Here is a 22,265-nt window from a genome sequence, read left to right as displayed (position 1 = left end):
AAGAGCCTCCCACAGACTCAAATAGTGGTTTGCAAAGTGTGGTCCTGAGAGCATCACCTGGAAACTTGTTAGAAATGCAAAGTCTTGAGCCCCAACCCAGACTTAACAATACGTTTTAACAAGCTCTCCAGGTTGATTCTACTACGTGTTAAACTTTCAGAACCGAGGCTCTAAAACTATGCCATGCCCACAGGCACCCTAAGAGCCCACGAAAAATACTTGCAGATGGAGAAGTTAAAACTGCGGCCAAGCCTGGCCTAGAACCCAGGCATTCTTGACCCTTTCCCTTTCCCCAGATCAGTCTAGGGCACAAAGAAGAGAACAAACAGCTCAATCATGCCCCCCCCCCCACCTGGTTTTTGGAACAGAGACTTGGAAACGCCAAGGGTCCAGAAACAGGGGGCGGAGCATTCCTCCGGGGAGTAGAAGGCGGGGCCAAATGTTCTGAGCCCCGCCCCTTCCCCGTTGCCCCGGGAAACCCCGGGTTGTAACAATAACCCGCTGACGCGCTTCGGGGAGGGATCCTGCCGAGTCCGTGGGCGGGACAGCCCTGCTGCGGACCAATGAGACCTCTCGGGCCCCGCCCCCGCGCCCCCTCCCCCAGCGCTGAGCAGGGGGCGGGGTCGTGCCTGCCACTCTTCCCCTGCTCCGTAGGCGGCGCTGTTGCGTATAGGGGCTGCGGCGGGGTCGCCCCGAGCGGGGAGCCCCGCACTCCCACCCCCAGTCCGCGGGCGGGGCACCGTGCGGGCCGAGGATTCCGCGGCCTCGGACGGGCTCGCCCCGCCCCCTCCCGCGTCGGGCCCGCCCCCTCCCCGTCCCCCGCCCATCCGAGGTGCAGCCGGCGCTGAGCACGGCAGGCGCGGGAGCTGGCGCTGGAGCCGGAGCGGCGGCGGCGGCGGCATTCACGGGGCGGCGGCGGCGGCGCGGGCTCCGGCAAGGGCTCGGGCTTCGGCATGGTGCAATCCGGCCTCGCCCCGGGAGAGCGGGGCCCAAGTGCTGGGCCGGCGCCGGGGGAGCGGCGGCAGCGACGGTGGCGGTGGTGGCTGCAGGCGCAGGCAGGCGGCAGGTGCTAGAAGCGGGGCTGGGCGAGGTGTGTGCCCGCTGGGCTCTGGGGCTGCCGCTCCCTCTCTACCCTCATCTCTCCCTCCCTTCGGGCTTCCTAGCGCGTCCAGCCCCCTGTCTCTGCGCCCCAGCCCATGGCGCCCCGCGGTTGAGCCGGCGCCGCCAGGGACCCCTCCCGCGGGCCTCCCCGGGGCGCGCAGATCCCGGAGCCGCCCGCCCACCCTCCGCGAAGCCTCCCTCCCCTCCTCGCCCGAGCCGGGCGGGACCATGGCTGCGAAGCTGCGAGCGCATCAGGTGGACGTGGACCCGGACTTCGCGCCGCAGAGCCGGCCGCGCTCGTGTACCTGGCCCCTGCCGCAGCCCGACCTGGTCGGCGACGAGGACGGTGCACTGGGTTCAGGGGTGGCTGAGGGCGCCGAGGACTGCGGGCCGGAGCGCCGGGCCACGGCCCCAACGATGGCCCCAGCGCCGCCGCTGGGCGCGGAGGTCGGACCGCTGCGGAAAGCGAAGAGCTCCCGGCGGAACGCGTGGGGGAACCTGTCCTACGCCGACCTCATCACCAAAGCCATCGAGAGCGCCCCGGACAAGCGGCTCACGCTCTCACAAATCTACGACTGGATGGTCCGTTACGTGCCCTACTTCAAGGATAAAGGCGACAGCAACAGCTCGGCCGGCTGGAAGGTGGGGGCGTCCGGCTGGGGAGAGGGGGCTGGGATCGCCTGCCAGGGGCTTCCCGGGCTACTAAAGGCGTCCGGGCTCCGGGCAGGTGGTCTGGAGGAAGGCCCTGGGGCACCCCCAGGGGTCACAGAGTATGTGCCGGGGCGTGGGGCCGGCCGGCAGACAGGCGGGGGCGTGCTGCGAGCAGCTGTGTGCGTGCTCTGGATACGGGTTAGGAGGTCTGGTGGAGTGACAAGGGACTGCCACTTTGAGGCATCCCCGAGGGACACCCTCACCCCAACCTTAGGGGCATAGTAAAAGAATCCATTTTCAGACCTCGGACACTGGGGATCCCCCTCTTACCCTGCGAGTTTGCTTTGTGTTACTCTTGTTTTACCCTCAACACCAGGGCACCCTCCTTAAAGAGCTAAAATAATGACTTTGGGGGAAGTGGTTGCTTTCCTCCCAGATCTTTCCCACTGCCCTCCCTGGAGTTGCCTCAGGGTGAGGAATGCGACCCTAGGCCCACAGTTCCCCCTGCAGTGCCAGGAGTTCACCCTAGGGCACCAGGCCAGCCTCGGGTGGGGAACTGGTCAGGTGACCTGAGATCTGAGTTCTCCATGGGGCAGCTGCTGCCCCCCTTACCTGGATCAGCATGGTGGGCTGGTGATGACCCCTGCTGATATGAGGGCAGGGTATTGAGACCTGGGGATCTGTCCCTGCCCACCCTAGGCTGTCTGTCTTCCACTTCCCTAGCTTTCTGAGCCCAGATGCATTTGGGGGTAGAAGGAGGGACAGGGGGACCCCAGGGAGGCCTCAGTACCAACCAGCGGGAAGTGGGGAGCCATCTTGGGAGAAGACAGGGGCTTGACAAGATTGTGGTCTCCAGACCCTCCTCTGGCCAACTTCTTGGGGACTGGAGATAGTTGATGCGTTTTGGGGGAGGAGGGCGGCTGTGCCTGCTTAGGGGCTGTGAGCTGTGTCACGCTCCCTGTGGGAGGGGGCTCTCTGTGACGGAGGCATGCCTCAGTGGAGGGAGGGGGCTGTGCCTGGTGGTGGCTGTAGACAGAGTCCAGGAAAGAGGTGTGCCAGTGGAGGAGGGGAGGCTTGTGGGCATGGAGATGCCCAGTGGCTGCACTGTAGGGCCCACGTGCTGTGACCTGGGAGCCCATGGCTCTCAGGCTTCATGCTAGCAGCTTCTCTGTCTCTCTATGGCCGCTATAGGGTGGGGGCACAGACTGGAGGAGCGGACATGAGTCTCCCTCTGTATCCTCTCTCAGGTCCCCTTGGGCTCAGCCCCCACCAGAACACTTATTCCTCCCAAGTGGGTCCTGCCCTTGTGCTTTGCTCCCATGCTTTCCCCACCTTTCGTTTCTCCTTGGTGGTACAGCCCCTGTCCTCAAGGGCAAAGAGTTCAGATGCCTCTTCCAGGAAGCCTTCCCTGACCCTTTTTAGCTAGCTCTGGATGCCCTCTTCTCTGGCCCTCTCCCTGTCTGTCATAGGCCTTAGTTTTTTGTGTCCTGTCTCCTTTCCCTTCCCCACCCTGCCTTTGGAAGACAGTGGCAGTGTCAGAGCAATCTCTGCGCCCATGGCACCAAGCATGATGCCTGGCATCAGGAGCTACCAGTGCATGTCTGGTGAAAGAGTGAAGAAATGGGTGGATGGTGCAGAGTGTGCTGAGGCCAGGGAGGATACTGTGGGCCAGAATAAGCCAGGAGGACTTCCTGCAGGAGGTGGAGCCCCAGCTGGGCTTGATGGATTAGGGATGATGGGGAAAGATGGCAAGAGGGAAAATGAGACTTAAAGCTGGGTAAGAACTGTCATTCATTGAGGGTCTTAGGGCCAAGCCCTGTGCCAGGCACCTTTGGGCATCTGTGCCAAGCATCTTCTTTAATGCTCTCTGCACTCCCTGAGGGATGTTTTTCTGTTACCACTTACAGAGCTGGGCACTGAGGCACAGAGTGGAGGAGTGAACTGCCCAAGGTCACACAGTCAGTAGATGGGAAAGGTGGATTCCAGTCCAGGTGTGTCTCCCTCCAAGGCCCCAGAGCCTCTGAAATAGTGTCCTGCTGGCACTGGGTGTGGGAGGGGGACACTGACAGCTTTCAAACAGGGGCAGGTCTAAATCCTAAATGTGATTGGGAATGTACTTGGAGATAATTTAGTCCCACAAGTTCATTTCTCAGACCATGAGACTGAGGCCCTGGAAGGAAATGGGACTCTTCTCAAGTCATCAGTGAGCAGCAGGCCCTGGATGATGGCCCAGGTCTCCCGCCTGCCCATTGGATGTGGTTTCCACTGCACCACACGGCTGGGGACACACTGGTCCTTCTTGTGCCTGGGCTCAGGAAGGAAAGAGCCCTGGAAGGCTTGTCCTGGACTGAGGCATTGGTAAGGGAGCCTCAGGCTTGGGCTAGGTCCTGGCAGAGACCACCCAGGCACTGGAGAGGGCTGTTCAGAAGGGCTCCTGGCCTCTCTCATCTCATCCCCTCAGTGTCTACCCCACCCCATCCAGCTCCCCAGGGAGCTTCCTTCGCCTCCTGCTGCCTGTTCCCCCATACCCAGTCAGTCCTCAAGGGCCTGGTGGAGGAGCCATCCCCAATTCCTAGCCACCCTCTGGTTAGCAGAACTGTGGTACACCTCAGGTGCCAGGACTAGGGCCAGGGACCCATTTTTTTCTCCTACCTTCCCCTCCCCCACATAAGTGTTGCACTTGAATCCCCTGGGTGTACCAAACCCTGTGTTAGATGGAGTTGGGGAACTCCATCTGGAGTAGAAGGCATTGCACCTGCCTTTAGGATGCATCAGGGCTCAACCAATTCCACACCCAAGCCCTAACGTTTTACAGGCAAGAAGGGCCGGGGATGGGGCAGGGAGGTAGCCAAAGTCCTCACGCAGGAGGTGGCACTTGATCTGGGCTGCCTTCACTGGGGGAGGGGAGATAGAATAGGGGAGAAAGTCTTCCAAGGAATATTGACTGCATAGGCAAAGACGGGGAGATGGAATTGCACATGTTGGATTTGGGAGGCGGTTAGGTGTGCCAGGCTGGAACCAAGGGCTCCTAGGAATGGCAGGGCTGTGGCATGGGAAAGGCTGAGCCGGCCAGATCAGGAAGGGCCCAGTGCTTGGCCTTTGCCCTGTTGTTCCAGCTGTGGTGTGGGGAGGTAGTCCAGGGGTGTTGCAGAGAGGGATTGGAGGAGGCAAGATCAGCAGCAGGTGCAGGCTGAATAAGACTCAAGAGAGGCTGGGCTTGGTGCTGGGAACTCCACCAAAGAGGCTGGTAGCATTGCCATCAGGGCGTAGTGTCTCCAGGCCTGGGATGAGAGTTTGGACAGGAAGTCCCCCTCCCTCTGCAGTGTCCCAGAAGTGTGGATATCGCACATCCAGGTAGAGTCTCCCACTTCCTCTCAGACACTGTAGCCCTACCTTCCCTAGCACTTGACTTCTCCGGGAAGCCTTCCAGGCTGCTCTGGGTCTTCTTAGCACCCCTAGAGTTGTTCTGCCTGGTTTTGTGTTTCCTGGCTGCCAGTTCCCCTGGGAGCTCCCAGGCCAGGCCTGGGTGCCTCCCATTCCTGTCCCCAAGCCTGGTGGGGGAGGAGCCCAGTGGATGGGGACTTCCTTCTCCCTCAGGGCCTGGGGCAGCTTGGCTATTGGGGGGTGGGGTCAGGAGGGTTGGTGCCTCCCCATATGGCCCACTCTGGCCAGTAGGTCCTAAGTGGAGTAGGGGCTAGAACGGAGAGACTGATCTAGAGGCCAGGAGGAGGGTCCTGCTACAGCCGGGCTGAGCAGTGGTTGTGCGTGAAAGGGGCTCCCCCTGCTCTCTCCCCGCAGCCTGCTCCAGCTGGGCTCCCTCCTCCTTCTTTGTCCTCCGGGGATCCCCAGCCCCGAGGGCTGGTGGGGGTGCGGGAGGAGGCGGTGTGAGCCCCGGTTGGGGGGTGTCCTCACCCTCCGCACTGCACGAGCTGGGGGCTGGCAGCTGCCCGCCTCCTGGGCACGAGCCCGTGCCAGCCGCTCCTGGCACAGTTGCTGGCACGCCCGGCAGACTCCCACGGCCACCTGCTCACACCCACCCACGAGCGCTGGCTCGCGGCGGGCCCTTCCGGCTTCCCGGGCCTCCCGGCGCCCCTCCCCCCCCCCCCAGTCTTCTGCTCCCCGCAGGCCCCTCGCTCTGCTCTGCCAGCCGCATGGCCCGGCCCCGGCCCCCTCGGGCCCCCTCTCCGCGCAACTTGGGGAGCTCGGGAGGCAGGCAGCTGGGAGGCCCCTGGGGTAGCTGAGCCTCTGCGGGGAGAAGGGGGGGACCCAGAGGCAGGCAGACAGACAGACCGACAGACAGGGTGAGGGCCCCCGCCTGCCACCTGGCGCCGCTCCAGCGGGACGATGGCGGGCAGCGCCGTGCCAGGCGGTAATTGCAGACAGACTAATTTAAAGAGATGAGACGGTTATTTTTAACTCCTGTTAAGGTAATGAACGGCGCGGGGATGGGGGGGCGGTGTGCGGGTTCGAAAGTTCAGCGCCCCCCAGCCCCCCACTTTCTGTAGGTTGGAGGCCCCTCTCTGCATGCCCCGAGCACTCCAGCCTCAGGACTGAGAGGAGTGGAGGGGCCCTTCCAGAGAAGGGAAAGGGCTGGGAGGGCCGGAGAGGAGGCACCCACCAGCCCAGCACACATCCTGTCAAATCCTGGCCACCATCCTTCCAGGTGGGTATTAGCATCCCTGTTTCTCAGGTGAAGTGACTTGCCTTAGGGTCATATCCCTAAGAAATGGCAGTGCTGGGAATTGAACCCCCATCTGTCTCCCAAACTCAAGCTTTTCCTGTGCCTTTGGGGCCAGAAGGGAGGGATTTTGAAGGGTTCAGTCTTGTTTCTTGCAGCCCACCTTCTCCCCTCTTTAAGTGGCAGCTGGTGGTCACTACATAGGGTTCTGGAGGCTATGAAAACCCTTCTGTCTGTGTCCTGGGAGGGAGGGGTGAGGGCGTGGTCATGGGCTGCATGTGGGGATGTGAGCCTCTGAGATGTGGGTGCGCCAACTACAGCAGGGGTGGCTCCCTCCTCACCTCACAGTCTTCCTTACCTTGTGGCTGGCTCTTCATCACCCCTTCCCTATTTGCAGCCTGTGGCCTGTCTCCCAACTTGAGAGTGGGTACTTGAGAAACAGGTCCTCATGGGTGTCTGCTCCCTCCACCTCAGTCTGACTTTGGGTCTCCAGGAGAGGTGGGGAGTCATGGGGCCCATTACCCACTTGCAGGTGTCCTTCCAGATGGATCCCTTTCTCACACACTCCCAGGAACCAGGGACTCGCAACCTCTGGGACTGCCCATCCTATTACTAGACAGATCTTCAAGTTGTTAGGACTTCATTCCTTCTCCCAGGCAGTGGCCCATCTCTCTGGGGCATTGCTCAGGGTGTCCTAGTTCAGCCCTTTGGGGTCAGGTGGAGCTGTGAAGTCAGCAGTGGGTGAGGGGCCAATAGAGCCCCTGGAGGGGAACCTGATGGAGCGTGTGTGAGTTGGAGCAAAGCTCTCTCCCGTGCTGGTCCTCAGTGTTCTCATCCATATCCAAAGGGCCTTAACACACTCAGTCTCTGGTCCTTCGGAGGCTGTGACTAACAACCTCTCTGGTTCTAGGAGCCATGAGGGGTTAATTGGGACCGAGGGCACAGAGTACTGAGGGGACTTCTCATGGGTGGAAGTGTGTGAGTACAGGTGTGAAGGAACTGGAACTGGGGACTCCTGCTTGGGGCTGCCTTTCCTGTCCCTGGCAGGACCCAGATGGCAGACATGCTCTGGGCCCAGTGAAAGGAGTGCTCGTGGCAATCCCAGCTGGCCCCCAGATCAGGCAGATGGGGGGTACAGACTGTTGGGTGGGCATTAGTTGAGGCCCTGGGGCCCCAGTAGGGCTCTCTGGGGGACAGCTGGATCTGGAGCACCCCCCTTCCTCCTGGCACCCTGGTTACCATGGAAACCAACTCCTGTTTGGGAGGGTTTGGCTGTTTGCTGCCTCTCCCCACCCCCCAACCCATATGTGGAGGTGGGAGGGGGGCCAGGTGGCGTGTGGGGGAGGGGCCTCCCACACCCTCCCCACTGGGGCCTCCCTCTTTGCAGAGAAACCTTTCTGGTCTCTCAGGGGAGTACCTCTCGTGGGAATGGGAAGAAGAATTAAGAGAATTGACTCCTGGGTGTTAGGCAGCCAGTTGGGCATTTCACAATTTTCTCATTTCATCCTCCCTGGGTCCTGCCAGGTATTTGTCAATAGCCCCATTTTACAGTTGAGGAAATGGAGGCCCAGAAAGATGAAGTTACTTGGCCAAGGCAACAGAGCTGAGATGAGGCTGAGCCTGGCTTTACATGCAGACCAGTGTCTTTCTACCGTGTTTCACCGTCTCCCAACACCAGGCAGTGTCAGCCCACATGCCAGCCAGCCCTCTTGTCCCAAGCCTCACTCATTCTTGCTCCGCAACCCTCCGGGGCTCCCCAGTTCCCCTAGGAGCCCACCAAGCCCAAACTGCTCTATTTAGACCTCTGAGCCCTCTGCTAGCCTTACCCAGGCCCTGCCCTTCCTCCCCCTTTCCCTGCTGCCTCTGATCCCAGGCAGTCCTTGCATTGCCACCTTTATACCTGGCACCGGCGTTCTTAGCCCAAACCACTGCCATTGTCACATGCTCACCAAGGCAGCTATCGACTCTGATCCCTTGGGACACCCCTCAGAAACTAGGTGGGGAGCTTGAGTAGCTGGAACAAAAACCTACCTCCTAGGTGATTCTGGAACCCAGTGTGTCTCTCTGAGAATTCCTGCCTTAAATCCTTAGCTGATGGCAGAACTGGCTGATGATCACAGTCACCTAGAAGCTTTCAGGCAGTACAGTCTCTCGTCCCTGTCTCAGACCCTCTGTGTCAGACTCTCAGCGGGTGGGCTTTGAAATCTGTATTTTAACAGGTCTGTCTGGTGACAGGTCAGATTCTGAACCAATGCCTTAGATGGTAGCTTTCTCTGCTCCCGCTTTTCCCTCCCATCTTTTGCTTCCAGTGTGGACCAGCTTCTTCTCCAAGCAGGCTGCCCAGCTTGAGCCCCTTCCTCACTCTCTTTGGGTCCTCCGGGGTATTGAGCTCCAGGCAGTCAGCTCCAAGGGACTGAAACCATCCCCTCCCCATTCACCCACCCTCCGTGTCTGATGTGCTTTGCCGCCCAGAGCCTCTGGCTGCAGGAGGGAGGGAAAACCTCTGTGTGAATACTCAGTAGGCCTCTCTGGAACTGGACTGGTGAGGAAGCAGCAGAAAGGAAAGTCGCAGCCCCTGCTCTCTGCCTGCTCTCTTCCAGCTCCCAGTCTGATGGGGGAGGCACGACCATGTGTACAGCGCGGTGCTGTTCTTATAGGATCCAGTGCTGGGGCCTTAGTGGGACACTCAAGGACTTGGCCACCTGGCCCCAGTCAACCTCTCCAGCCACATCACGATCCTATATCCTATCCCATCTTCTGACCCTTACTTTAGCCACAATGAACTCATCCAGCTTGGGGTTCAGCCACCACGTGCCCCAGAAATTCTTTCATTTAATTCTCACAGCAAGTGGTAAAGCCAGTACTGCTACTATCCTCAATTTGCGGATGAGGAAAGTGAGGCTGAGAGAAACAAAGTGGCTTTCACAGTATCCTACTGGAAGTGACCGAAATGCAACTGCCCTGGGTTACCTCCTCCCTAGTGCAGTGCTCTGGCCAGGCCAGTCCACGCTGACCTCCACCCATCCCCATCCTCACTGTCTCCCTGATTTCCCTTGGAGTTTGGCCCTGAGGCTTCCAGCCTGGGGGTGGCTCCGGGATCCCTGGCTCCCTTTCTGACACCAAGAGCTCCCAGAGGGAGGGAGCTGAGGTTGTCCCTCCCCACCCTTCCTTCCCCCCACCAGCCATCTGCAGGCCCCGGGGTTGATGGCCGCGTCCTCCACTTGCTTTAATGCAGTTCTATACCCACTGGGCACCCACTGTGCAGTGCTGCTCAGGGGAACTGGACTGACTCCCTGCCCTTGAAATGCCTGCAGGTCCAGCTGGGGGGATAAGATGAGAACTCCTGATTTTGATTCAGGATAAAAACTGTCCAGGGTTGTGATGGAAGGCCAGATAATGAGCTGTGGGTATTTGGAGGTGAGGGCGGAGAACCGGACAAAAGAGTGAATCCCTCAGGACTCTTTAGGAGCCCCACAGGGTCCGGCTGTGTTAGCTGGAGCCCAGCAGGACTTGAGGCTGGAGAAGAAAGGGGCTGGATGGTGAGAGGCGTTGCTTGCCACGCTGAGGAGCTGGCAGTCCAAGCTGTGGGGGACAAGGAGTGGCATGGGCAAAAATGATGGTGTGGTGGTGGGGGGGCGGCAGCAGAGACTGGTTTAGGTGCCCAGTATGGACCTGATGCTGTGGTCCAGGGGAGGAGATGAGCCTGAGAGAGGGTTGAGATCCCAGGATTCCAGGATGCCAGGCCTGAGGTGCCAGGCAGCACCCTTTGGTGCCTTGAGGATCTTGGAGGTGAGATGGAGTGGTGCGGGTAGGAATCCAGCGGCAAGCAGAGAGGAGCAGTCCTAGCTCTGCCACTGACCCTCTGTGTGGCCTTGGGCAACTGAGCCTCAATTTCCCCGCTGCAAAATGAGATAATCATAGGTCTTCTGTCCAAGCTTTGTTGTGAGAATTACATGTAAGAGGAGTTACATGAAAAGTCCCCAATGAAGTCTTCGCAAATATCATTACTGTTTTCATTGCTCTGGGAGGGGAAAGGAGATACCTCCCCATGTGCTGTGCAGGGTGGCGGTCCCTAGGCCCTGATCCTTGAGCGACACTGACTTGTATGTGTGTGTTTCGAGGCTGTTGGGGCGGGGAGGATTCCTTCTTCTGGAGTCTCCCTTTCTGTCCTTGAGGTGTCAGATAATCAGGATGTCCAAGCTTCATCCTGCCCTTAGGTTGACCCACTGCTTTCTAGCCTACAGAGCCTTCCGCATGGCCTTGGGAGGCAAGCAGGCAGGATTTAGGCATTGTATTTTTACAGATGAGGACAGTGATTTACTCAAGGTCACCCTTGAACCCAGGGTAGCCTGCCCCTGGACGCTGGCCCCTCTTTGCCCACTTGGCAGGCTGTGTGACCTTGGTCATGGCCCTTCCCTCTCTGGCTCTCAGTCCTATCTAGGGATCAGAGTTCCTCTCCCCCAACACTGGGAAGCTGTGAAGCCTCCTCCACCCCTCCTGTCCCCTCCCCCTGTCCTCAGCTGGCCTTGCCTCCTTTTGTAACCTGAGCTGGGGCCGTGGGGGAAGGGGCTTGCCCTCTGCCAGAGGCACCTGCCAGCTGAGCAGATGTGTGGGGATGGAGGCCCCCCTCGCACCTCCCAGGGGATAGCCTGCTCTTAGCCTGGCAAGGCTGGGGATGGGGCAGGCAGTGCTCAGCACACCCAGCCCTGGCCTCTGTCCTCCGGCCCCAGAGCTTACCCTGAGCACTTGTTCGTTTTCCAGTGGACATGCGTGCTCCAACATGCCCTACAAGGTCCTCGCAGGCTCCAGGAGAAGACAGATGGCAGATGAGGGCTGGTGCCCCAGTCTGGGTGGGCTGCCTTGGGCTCCTGGAGCCCCTTGGCAGGGGGACAGAGGGCCAAGGGCGGCCCCTGGGGGCGAGGCCAGTGTCTGTGCGGGTGGCCATGCCCCTGGGAGAGCAGATGGTTCCCTTGGCACTGTGCCCACTCTTCCTCTCCCCCAACCCCCTACCCCAGGAGCCAGCCTGCAGGGCTGGGGCACAGCTGCCGAGCCCTCCCCAGAGCCAGGCCCAGGGCAGGGCTGGGTGAGGTCACCGCAGCTGCTCCCAGGGCCTGGGGCAGAGGTGTGGGGAGGTGCTGCCTGCGGCCTTGGAGGTGGGAGGCTCAGACTGAGGAGACTGGGAGAACCCTGAATGGCTTAGTATTTAGGGGTCCCCTTTAATCCTGGAAGAGGGAAGAAAGAGTCTCTGGAGCTCTGGAGCGACTGCAAGCCAGTGTGGACAGTTCCTGGTGCCCCCTCCCCAGGCCTGCCTGATAACTTCTGCCTGGCTCAGTTCAGATGCCCCTAGAGGCATCTCAGGGTGGGAGGAAGAGCAAGGGCCCTCAGTGTGAATTCCTGCCCCACCATCTACCCACTTGGGCATGTCAGTTTTTCATCTGTAAAATCAGTATAATAAACCAACTCAGAGGGTTGTTAGATTTTAATTGTTGAGTGCCTGCACAGTGCATGGCACAAGATGAATGCTCGGTAAGTTTCTTTCCTTCCTCACTTGGCTGAAGTCTCCTGAGGAGCCAGGAAAAAGTAGGAAATAGCAGAGGCAGCAGGAACTGGAGGGGAAACCAGGAGGGGGGAAGAAAGGCCTGGAGCTCCGGCCTGAGGTTTTGCTGAACAGAAACCACACAGAGTTGCCAGGCTTGAGCGGTTCATGGCTACTGAGAGTTCCAACCTCTGTGTTGACTTACTGTGAGCCAAGGATTGCCCCGCCAAGTTCAAGTGGGGAGGCAGACTCACCCACAATCATACTCTAGTTTACAGGTAGATTTTTATAGTAGCACTGAGGTGGGAGCAACTATCTTGAGGGCTTGCAGAGGGGGCTAGGAAGATGCCTCAGAGCTCACCTTGATGGAATTGTAGGAACCAGCTGAGCAGAGAGGGAAGGGCATGGGGAAGATAGTGTGCAAAGGCATGGAGGTGTGAAACATCCAGGGTGGCTGGAGTCCTAGATGGGTTTAAGGGAATGGAGGTGATGAGGCTGGAGAGCATTGGAGGGCTCTTGAGTGTCAGTCTGGAGTTGGACCCAAGCCCTGGGGGATAAGAAACCATGGGCTTTGGCACAGGGGTGAGCTGGGGCTTCTGCTGCTGGTTTCTTTGCTGCCCAAGTTGGGTATGTGGCCTCTGTTGATTCTAGGGTGGGGACTGGGGATGCCAGGGCCTGTCCCTTGACCTCATGCCTTGCTTTGGACATTTAGTTCCTCCTGGCCCCTGGCTGCCCACTTCTGTCCTGCCGCTGACCCCAAGCCCACTCACCTGTCAACACCTGTGGCCTTGATGCCCCCACCTGCCCTGCTACCCCTCCTTCACTATACACCCTAGTACAAGGATTTGCACATGGCCTCAGGGCTCTGAGGTCTTTCAGGTCACTCCCTCTGCCAGGGAGCTTGTCTGGATTGAGCACCCCAGGCAGCAGAACAAGTTACACCCCCTCCCCACCTGCCAAGAGCATGTGGCTTTCTCTGAGACAAGTGTATGTTCTTGGGCCAGAGTGGGGTTGAGGGGTAAGGGTTGGGACAAGGGCAGTTCCTGAGACTCTGAGACAGGGACTCAGTAAGATTCTTGACATGTGGGATCTCATCCAGTTCCCAGCTGCCCCTCCCCCAAGGGATGATGGGATGGTTACCCCTCTTTTATAGGGGTGATCCAAGGTCACATGGAGGAAGTTGGGATTCTAGCTCCAGCCCTCAATGGTTCCTCATGCAGGAAGGGAGGGAAGGAAGGAGGGAGAGAGAAAGTGGGAGTCATGGAGGGGATCAGAGAGCTCACTTGGCCCCACAGGTGATCTCTGCTCAGGGAGGCACTAAAGGGAGTTGCTGGGTCACCCATCCCCATTGGGTAGGTGGGGTCAGCTTTCTGAGGGAGGGGCTGGGCTGAACCTTGGTCAGTGGTGGAACCTGGAGGGGCATCCATACCTGACTATGGGCTTGGATGGGTGGACACAAGAACCAGGACTAAACTGGGAGGGTCCTGGAATCCCCCAGGTGCCAGAGAGGCCAGGAGGTAGCCACCCACAGGTCTTGTAGTGGGTGGGGAGCACAAGACTTAAGTCTCCTGTCTCTTATGAAAGCCAGGGAGCTTGGGCTTGAGAACCAAGGCAGGGATGGCCACTGAGGTGGGCAGCAGAGCACTGTTCCCTGCCACACTGGGTGGGAAGAGCCATGGCTTTGGCATCCAACAGCCCCGAGACCCAGACCTGGCTCCATCACTTCCCAGTTTTATGGTCTCAGGAGTCATTTAACCCACTGGAGCCTCAGTTCCCTGACCCTTTGTAAAACAGCATTACCTACTCACAGGATGGTTTTTAGGATTCAAAGAAGAAACGTGCCTAAAGAACCTCACTTAGGTCTGGCATGTAGTAGGTGGTACCCTTCTCCTGCCTTGCTATTTGAACACGTGCCAGTGGTGTGCTAGAGCTGATCGTGCACACTTCTTCCCAGTTCTGCACTCGGTGACATCATGCTGGTGGCTTAAAATTGGCGACGGTGGGAGTTTCCATGCCATAGAAATCAGCAAACGCTACAGATCGAATCAGGTGGAGTTTGTTCCCCTGCTGGAGAGCTGGAGGAAATCCATCCCGTGAGCCCTCTTCAGCCCTAGAGGGGACCAGACAGGAGGCAGGACAGTGCTGGAGCGCTGGCTGGGCCAAGAAACCTAGAACTCAAAGTCCATGGGCCCTTTTGGGAGGGCCTGGGGAGATTGGATATAGTCACAGCACCAGGCAGCCCTCTGTAGGCAGGGGATAGCAAATGGTGGGACCCCCTCTTTTCTGTCTCCCCCCTCTCCACCTCTGAAATCTGGCGGGCCCTGGCCAGAGAAGTAATATTGGATGAGGCTGGGCTATCAGAGAATGAAGCTGTGCTGGGAGGAGAAATGAGGTTGTGCTGGAAGATAAACGAGGTTGTACTGTCAGGGAATGAGGTGGTACTCAAAGGCAAGGTGAGGCTGCATTATTAGATAAATGAGGTTGTACTATCAGGGGATGAAGTGTACTTGTAGGAGAGATGACGTCCTGCTGGATCAGTCAGGTTGCACCGTCAGAGAACACAGCCACACCACAGGAGAAGGGAGAGCCTCCGCCTTTGGAGGATAAATGAGGGTGTCCTGCTGGATAAATGAGGGGGCCCGTCAGGTGAATGGAGTGCTGTTAGCAAATGAGGTTGTACTTGCTGGATAAATGGGACTGGTGTGCTGGATAGATGGGGTTGTGCTGTCAGATGAATGCATTACTGCTCGTGGGCGAAGGGTGTCCTGGGAATAGATGAGGGTGTCCTGTTGGATGGATGAGCTGCCGCCACCAAATGGATCAGACCCTGTCCACGAGGGAGGCACGGTCTGCAAGGACGAGGTTATTCTGTTTCCACGGGGGCTCCTGGAGCAGCTTCTGGCCCAGGGTTGCACTGTTTGGGGCTGTTGGACCCAGACTGAGAGACCTTGGCCACAGCAAGCCCTGGGTCCCCCAAGTCTGTCTAGGGAGCAGGAGCGAGCAGGGTGGGGAGCTGGGGTGGGCAGCTGCATTGTTCACCCTATGAGCCCTCCCTTCCTTCTCACAGAAGCCCTCCCTCCTCTCTGTGCCTCCTTCTGTGGCTCAGACTGCTCCTGCCTTTCTTCACCCCGTGCTGGCCTCCCATTCTGTCCCGTGTTCCTCTCTCTCAGCCCAGTTTGGGGAAGCCCCTGTTGTGTGCCGGCCACTCTGCCAGTCTCATGAATTCTCCCTGCAACACACTGTTACCCACCTTTTCTCTCTCTCATTCATTCACTCAACAAACATTTATGAAATGCCTAGCATATACCAAACACATGGGGTATAGTAAAAAAAAAAAAAGACGGAGATCCCTTATGAAACTTATATTCTACTATAAGGGGAACCAGACAATAAATAATAAGCATAGATTATAAACTGTATATTAATTTAGAAAATGCTAATTGCTTTAGAAAAATTCAGAGCAGGGTAAGGGGGCCAAGAAGTGGCAGGAAAGAGGAGCGCTTGTTAAAACGGTGGGCAGGAAGGGTCTTGTCACCTAAGGTGACATCTGAACAGAGACTTGAAGGAAGTGAGAGATGGATGTCGGTATCTGGGCAGACAGCAATGCCCCTGAGACAGAGGCCCCAAGGTGGGATGGCACCTGGCAGGTGCCCGGCAGGTGTAAGGAACAGGAGGGAGGAAACCAGCAGGACAGTGTCAGGGGAGGAGTCTGGGAGGTCACGGAGGTGCTTATGAGCTATGGCCCGGCCTTTGTTCTTTACTCTGAGTGAGACGGGGGTGCCTCAGAGGGTTCTGGACTGGATGTGATCCAGGTTATTTAAAGGATCACTCTGGCTGCTGCCTGGTGGAAGACTGTGGGGAAGTAAGTCTGGAAACAGGTTGCTGTTTTAGGAAATGGAGGTTCAAAGCATCTTGCTCCAGGGTTGCACTGTTTGTGGCTGTTGGACCCAGACTGGAATCCAGATCCAACACCAGAGCCCATATTCTTTGTCCTCACTAGCCTCCTCTACCTGGTGGTTGAGGCCCCACGGAGCTGGCCTCCCTTGCCCAGGTTCTGAGGGAGAGTAGGATGGCCCTGGGGTGTAACCCACTGTCCCTTCCCTCTGATGGTCTCTCTGAGGCTGTGAATCAGGGAGGTCTCATCTCCCCGGGGAACCTGTCCCAGGCCAGCATGGAGGTGTGGGAGGTGTGAGGCCCCAGAAGCCGGGCCCAGCTTGGGCACCAGGGAAGTCTGGGCATGCCGGGGCCATGGCTGTGGTGGCGGGTTGCTAGGCGACTCTGAGAGGGAGCCCTGGTTACTGCTGCCTGGCAGAGGCGTCTCCCTCCACTGCCTCCCTCACCTCCTCCGGGGCCTCTGGCCTCCCAGGAGGCCTTGTGGGTGAGATGTGATCGGTGCTTGCCACTGGATCTTGGCCGGGAGCTCTGATGGGTACCAGGTGGCTGGGCCCTGAGGAGCCAGAATGCTGCAGGGCCTGGGCTTCCCTCCTAGGGCACAGCCCTGATGCACACCTGGTAAAGAGCCTAGCTCAGCAGACTGCAGCTGAGGTCCTCACCCAGCCCTGGGCCACCTCCCTGGGTAAGCCTGGGCAAGGTGTGATACCCTTCTAGGCCTCAACTGCCCCATCCATCTGGCCTGCAGAATCTCTCCCCAAAATCTTCGTTTTCTGTGAGTGTGCAAGGGAGGATGCTGAGAGGGCAGGGCTCCAGGTACCCCCGTCCCCACCCCTGATGGCTTGAGTGTGGAACACTCAAGTTTTGCATTAGGTTCCACTTACTAAAAAGAATTCCACTACTTGGAAAGATATAAAAAGTTTGAAAACCTCTGGACTGGATGATTAGAAGAACTTTTCATTGTCAAACTGAAAAGGTGCCTAGAGCACCAGTGGCCCATCTCATTAATTTATGAGGGGGAAACTGAGGCCCGGAGAGGAGGAGGGACCAGCCCCAGGTCAGGCCTGCTGGAATAGAAGGACCACTATGCTGGGGGGTCAGGAGGCCTGGGCTCAACCCCAGCTCTGCCACCAGGTCCTGGGTGACCCAGGGGGAGTCCTTTCTTCTTTCTGGGTCTGACCAGCCATAGGCTAGGGCTCAGACTCTGTCCCTGGCTGGGCAGGAAACAGGGTGGGGAAGGATGCAGACTTCATATGCCTGGAGCATGTGTTCTTGGTGGTAATCTAAAACCTTTTTATTGATAGTCAGAAAATGTGGAAATATTATGAAGCACAAGGCAAAATTCTCTTGAATTCTAAAAAGAAAGCACAAGAGTTGTTGGGAATTTTGACCTTTTAACATGCCCCCTGGCTTCCTATGCTACCAGCTTCTACGGTTGGTTACATCATGGAAAGTTTGAGAAGCACTGGAGGACTGGTTTCCTAAGATCCTTTGGCAGTTCTCTGACCTGTTCTCTCTCCATGGTGGAATGTGAGGTCCTTTAGACTGAGAGTGAGACTAACCTGAAATCAGTGCTTGGCTCTCCCACTTAAACTATGTGACCATGACAACCTACTTAACCTCTCTGAGCCTCACTCGCCTCATCCTGAGATAGGGATCACAAGCCCTGAGCTGTATGGAGAGTGACAGGATGATCACATGAGATAAAGTACTTGTAGTACGCAGGGCTGAACTGGCAGGTACTCAGGAGGTGCCAATACTTGATGTTGCCCTTCCTCCCCTCCATCCCCCACCCCCAGCACTCAGAACCAGGCTGGCATAGTGAGGTTGATAAAGAGGTGTTGCCTGACTGACCTCCAGCTGGAGAAGCTGGGAGGTGGAGCCTCTGGTAGGGCAGCTAGTCCCATAGGGGAGGAGAATGGAGGCCTCTGAGGCCCCAGAACACAGGTGTGGGGGAGGGCCTGGGGAGCCAGGTGCAGGGGCGGGAGAAGAAAAGGGGGTATGTACTCCAGGGAGCACCACTCCCAGGGGGTTCCGGCTCCTCTCCCCTCAGAGCCCCAGGAGAAGCTAGGCAGGCCAATGCTGGAAGGGGACTTGGAGCCCCAGCTGTTGTCTCCCAAGACCAGAAAGTGCCAGAGATAGGGAGCCTGGGGCCCTGAAGAGTCAGATGAGTACCTGGAGCTAGGAGTGAGGGGTGGGAGGGTACCCTGGGCAGCAGAAGGACCCCTCCTTCTGGAGACTAGTGGGAAGAGGACAGGAGGGAGAGCCCTCGAGGATCGAGGATCAGGGTCGGGGGTGGTTCTGGGGCTGGGTGGATGAACAAGTTAAGAGCAGGTCCGTGATCTGGGCAGATCTGGAGTGGTACCTGGTATTGCTGCCTGTGGGACCATGGGCAAGTTACATCATGCCTCTGGACCTCCATTCCCTGGTACAGGAGATGGGATAATGGCAGCTCCCCAGAGTTGTTCATGCCCAGCACAGTACACTCAGGGCCTGATATAAAGGAAGTAGAATGGAGCAGGTCTGTTGGGTGATCTAAAAAGTGAGGTCTTCTGGCCAGAGTGAGGGGTTTAACCAACATTAAGAGCATCCGGTGTGTTCACCAAACACCCACACACATTATCTCAGGTAGTGATCTAACAGCCTTCTGAGGCAGTTATTGAATGTCGCCCATTTTTTCCTGAGTAGCTCACTGAGGCATAAGGCTCCTGGAGATTGAGTCAACAACCTATGGCCACATAACTAGGTGGCTGGAAAGAGCCAGGCATCCTGCCCAGCCTTGCAGATAACCCAAACCTCTGCTATTTCCACAGCAGTGCCTCAGCCAGGAGGTCAAGGCCACCAGGAGGGAGGCCCCAGAGGTGGGGCGTGGTAGGCCCTACAGAAGTTCTGCTCTTCCAGGTTCCTGTGGGGAGCCAGGTCTGTGAGGCTGCGGATTCCTCTGCCTTCCTCTGTCCCCAGGACAAGCCTGGCAAAAGCAGGCAGTGATATGGGAGCACGGGCACAACAGACATTTAGAAGAGGATATGTACAGGTGGGGCAAAGGTGAAGGCCAGGGAAAGTTCCAGGGACAGCAGAAGGGCTGTGTGGCCCTGGGCAAGCCACTTCACCTCTCTGAACCTTGGTCTGCTTGTCCGTAAACGGGCATGATGCCACCTGCTTTGTGGGATTTTCTGAAGGTTCCACCAGGAAGGGGCTTTGAGGGCAGAGCTACTCTGCTTTAGGTGGGTTGGGTGGGGAGGGGAGGGAGGGCTGCAGCCCAAAGGGGAGCTGGGCTGACCTGAACGTGGGCAATGAGCACAGGCGGGGTCTGAGGTCTCCATGGCCAATGGATATGCTCTGAGGGGCTTGCTTAGATCCAAAGCCTCTGTGGAGTTCACAGAAGCTCAGAGAAGTTGGAGGAAAGTCTGGGCCTATACCCACCTTAGGGACCCCCAGCCTGTTCTGCTTTCCCTGGCCAGGCCCTCCTAGCAAAGGGTTAACAGTCTTTTCTACCTGCAGTTGCATTTTAAAGACACGAAATTAAAGCAGGTAATTTATTCTCCCCACACACGAAAGAGCAATTAGTTCTAAACAGGGCTTAATCAGTCACCGCGAGATTGATTTCTGGAGCCCTGGGTTTTCGGGCTCCTGGCGCCATGCCAGGCTTGGGGGGTGGGGTGCGGACAAATGAGCCGCAGCGGTATGAGCCCTTACATAATCTGCTGGGGGACCCTGGCAGCCTGGCTAGCCCCGGGGCTTGGCTGAGTTGGAGAAGGGGGTGTCTTGCTCCCTGCTGCAGGCCCCTTAAGAGTAGCCTCCCTGGAAATGCTACCCAAAGCTCCAGCCCCACCCTACGGACAGTACCTGTGGGAGGCACGGGAGCTGGGAGGGTGGGGCCCTGGGGTAGAGGTTGGGTATTCTGAGTTTGTCCGACCTGGCACTTACACCTGCTCTCCCCCCTCCCCACCCCCGCCTTTACCCTTTCATCTTCCCTATTTCCTCCCCTTCCGCCGTTGGCTCTTCTCCCATTCTCTTATCCTCTCACTTCTCCGTTTTCTCCCACTCCTCTTCCCAACACTTATCCTCTCACTTCCCACTCCCCCACCCCTGTCCTTGTGTCTGGCCACAGAACTCCATCCGGCACAACCTGTCGCTGCACACCCGTTTCATCCGCGTGCAGAACGAGGGCACCGGCAAGAGCTCGTGGTGGATGCTGAACCCTGAGGGAGGAAAGACGGGCAAGACCCCGCGGCGCAGGGCAGTGTCCATGGACAACGGGGCCAAGTTCCTGCGTATCAAGGGCAAAGCAAGCAAGAAGAAGCAGCTGCAGGCACCCGAGCGAAGCCCCGATGACAGCCCCCCGGGCGCGCCAGCCCCGGGGCCCATGCCTGCGGCTGCCAAGTGGGCCACCAGCCCGGCCTCGCACGCCAGCGACGACTACGAGGCGTGGGCCGACTTCCGCGGCAGCGGCAGACCCCTGCTCGGGGAGGCGGCCGAACTGGAGGACGACGAGGCCCTGGAGGCGCTGGCGCCATCGTCGCCGCTCATGTACCCGAGCCCGGCGAGCGCGCTGTCGCCCGCGCTCGGTGCGCGCTGCCCGGGGGAGCTGCCCCGCCTGGCCGAGCTAGGGGGCCCGCTGGGCCTCCACGGCGGCGGCGGCGGCGGCGGCGGCGCGGGGCTGCCGGAGGCGCTGCTAGACGGCTCGCAGGACGCGTACGGGCCACGGGCCCGCGCCGGGACGCCCGCCTACTTCGGCGGCTGCAAGGGCGGCGCCTACGGCGGGGGCGGGGGCTTCGGGCCGCCAGCGCTGGGCGCGCTGCGCCGCCTGCCCATGCAGACCATCCAGGAGAACAAACAGGCCAGCTTTGCGCCGGCCGCCCCGCCCTTTCGCCCGGGGGCGCTGCCTGCGCTGCTGCCGCCGCCGCCGCCGCCGCCACCGGCGCCCAGGCCCGGCCCGGTGCTGGGTGCGCCTGGGGATTTGGCGCTGTCGGGCGCAGCCGCCGCCTACCCCGGCAAGGGGGCGGCACCGTACGCGCCGCCGGCGCCCTCGCGCAGTGCCTTAGCCCACCCCATCAGCCTTATGACGCTGCCCGGAGAGGCGGGCGCCGCGGGCCTGGCGCCGCCAGGCCACGCGGCGGTCTTCGGGGGACCCCCCGGCGGCCTCCTGCTGGACGCGCTGCCCGGGCCGTATGCGGCCGCCGCCGCCGGGCCTCTGGGTGCCGCGCCCGACCGCTTCCCGGCCGACCTGGACCTCGACATGTTCAGCGGGAGCCTCGAGTGCGACGTCGAATCCATCATCCTCAACGACTTCATGGACAGCGACGAAATGGACTTCAACTTCGACTCGGCCCTGCCGCCACCACCGCCTGGCCTGGCCGGGGCCCCGCCCCCCAACCAGAGCTGGGTGCCAGGCTGAGGGCCACCTCCCGCGCCCCGGGTGCCCTGCCCCACTCCCAGGGGCCTACGTCTTCCCATCCTGATCCCCAGGTCCCCACTCCCGTTCCCCCTCCACTAGGGGATCCAGGAGGCAGCCCCTGCCCAGCTAGAGACATCCCTCGGAAGCTGACCGCTGAGGGAAGTGGTAGGGAGGGGCTTGGGGCTCCTCACCATTTCTGCCCAGACTCCTGAGACCCGCTCCCCCTCCTCCTGGGGCAGGAAGCCTGGGAGTAGAGGCTGGATTCCAGGCTAGGTGGGAGTGGAGAGGAATGAGGTGGGCCGCGCTGGCAGGGGAAGCCAACCGGGAGATGGGGCGGGGTGGGGGGCGTCTCTGAATCTTCAGTTTCGCTTTCAGGGCCCTCGCGTGGCGAATCGCCCACCCCAAACTCAGATCTGATTCCTAATTAACACTTTCCCACTGCCAGGAAACCCCTATCGAAAACACACTCATGTACCTTTTGGCTGTTCACCCTGAGATGTCCTCCTTCGTCCCTAAACCACCCTCCGATCTCCACTCCCACGGTTCAGCCTCTCCACCCATCCTTGCCAGCCCTAGCTTCTCCCCTCTCTGGTGGATGTCCGTCTCCCTTTCCACGCCCAACTATCCCCCAGTACTGGTCTCATCCTCTCCAGCGGGCCTCAACTCTGGATCCACCCTTCAACCTGACACCCCTTTCTCCGTGCCAGTCGTGGCTCCTCTCTCCCATATTTATAAGTGTCCCGTCGGGGCAGGCTGTGGGCGCGGCGTCCCCGGCGCATATCGTAGGCAGTGTACCGTGGCCGTGCCGTCAGCGTGTGCGTGTGCGTGTGTGCCGTGTCGAGGCCGTGTAGAGTGCATTGTACAGCATATTTTCATGAATAAAATTGTTTTAAATATTTCCCGCGCCTTGGGCTAGCAGGGGGAGCAGTGGCAGCGTAGAAGGATACTTGGCGGGAATCGGGGGAGGGGGGTGGTCCCTGTACCTGAGTCCACTATGGCTTTGTGTCTGC

General features: G+C 59.1%; 1 protein-coding gene across 1 annotated transcript; it reads left to right on the top strand.

The window, feature by feature from the left end:
- Positions 1 to 678: 678 nt before the first annotated feature.
- FOXO6 (forkhead box O6) lies at positions 679 to 22,153 on the top strand. The gene is made up of 2 exons (XM_074376702.1): positions 679 to 1,743; positions 19,969 to 22,153. Exons 1-2 carry the CDS (start codon positions 1,330 to 1,332, stop codon positions 21,253 to 21,255), a joined length of 1,701 nt encoding a protein of 566 aa, XP_074232803.1. The 5' UTR covers positions 679 to 1,329; the 3' UTR covers positions 21,256 to 22,153.
- The last annotated feature ends 112 nt before the right edge of the window (positions 22,154 to 22,265 follow it).

Source organism: Camelus bactrianus, chromosome 13 (assembly GCF_048773025.1).
Source record: "Camelus bactrianus isolate YW-2024 breed Bactrian camel chromosome 13, ASM4877302v1, whole genome shotgun sequence".
NCBI classification, from domain to species: domain Eukaryota; kingdom Metazoa; phylum Chordata; class Mammalia; order Artiodactyla; family Camelidae; genus Camelus; species Camelus bactrianus.
The sequence above is the reverse complement of the archived record's forward strand: the minus strand, read 5'-3'. Positions and strand labels throughout refer to the sequence as shown.

Excerpts from the sequence above, each read along its gene's own strand:
- FOXO6 (XM_074376702.1), top strand. The coding sequence starts at position 1,330 with ATGGCTGCGAAGCTGCGAGCGCATCAGGTGGACGTGGACCCGGACTTC. Across the intron at positions 1,744-19,968 it reads ACAGCTCGGCCGGCTGGAAG|AACTCCATCCGGCACAACCT; the intron begins GTGGGGGCGTCC and ends GTCTGGCCACAG.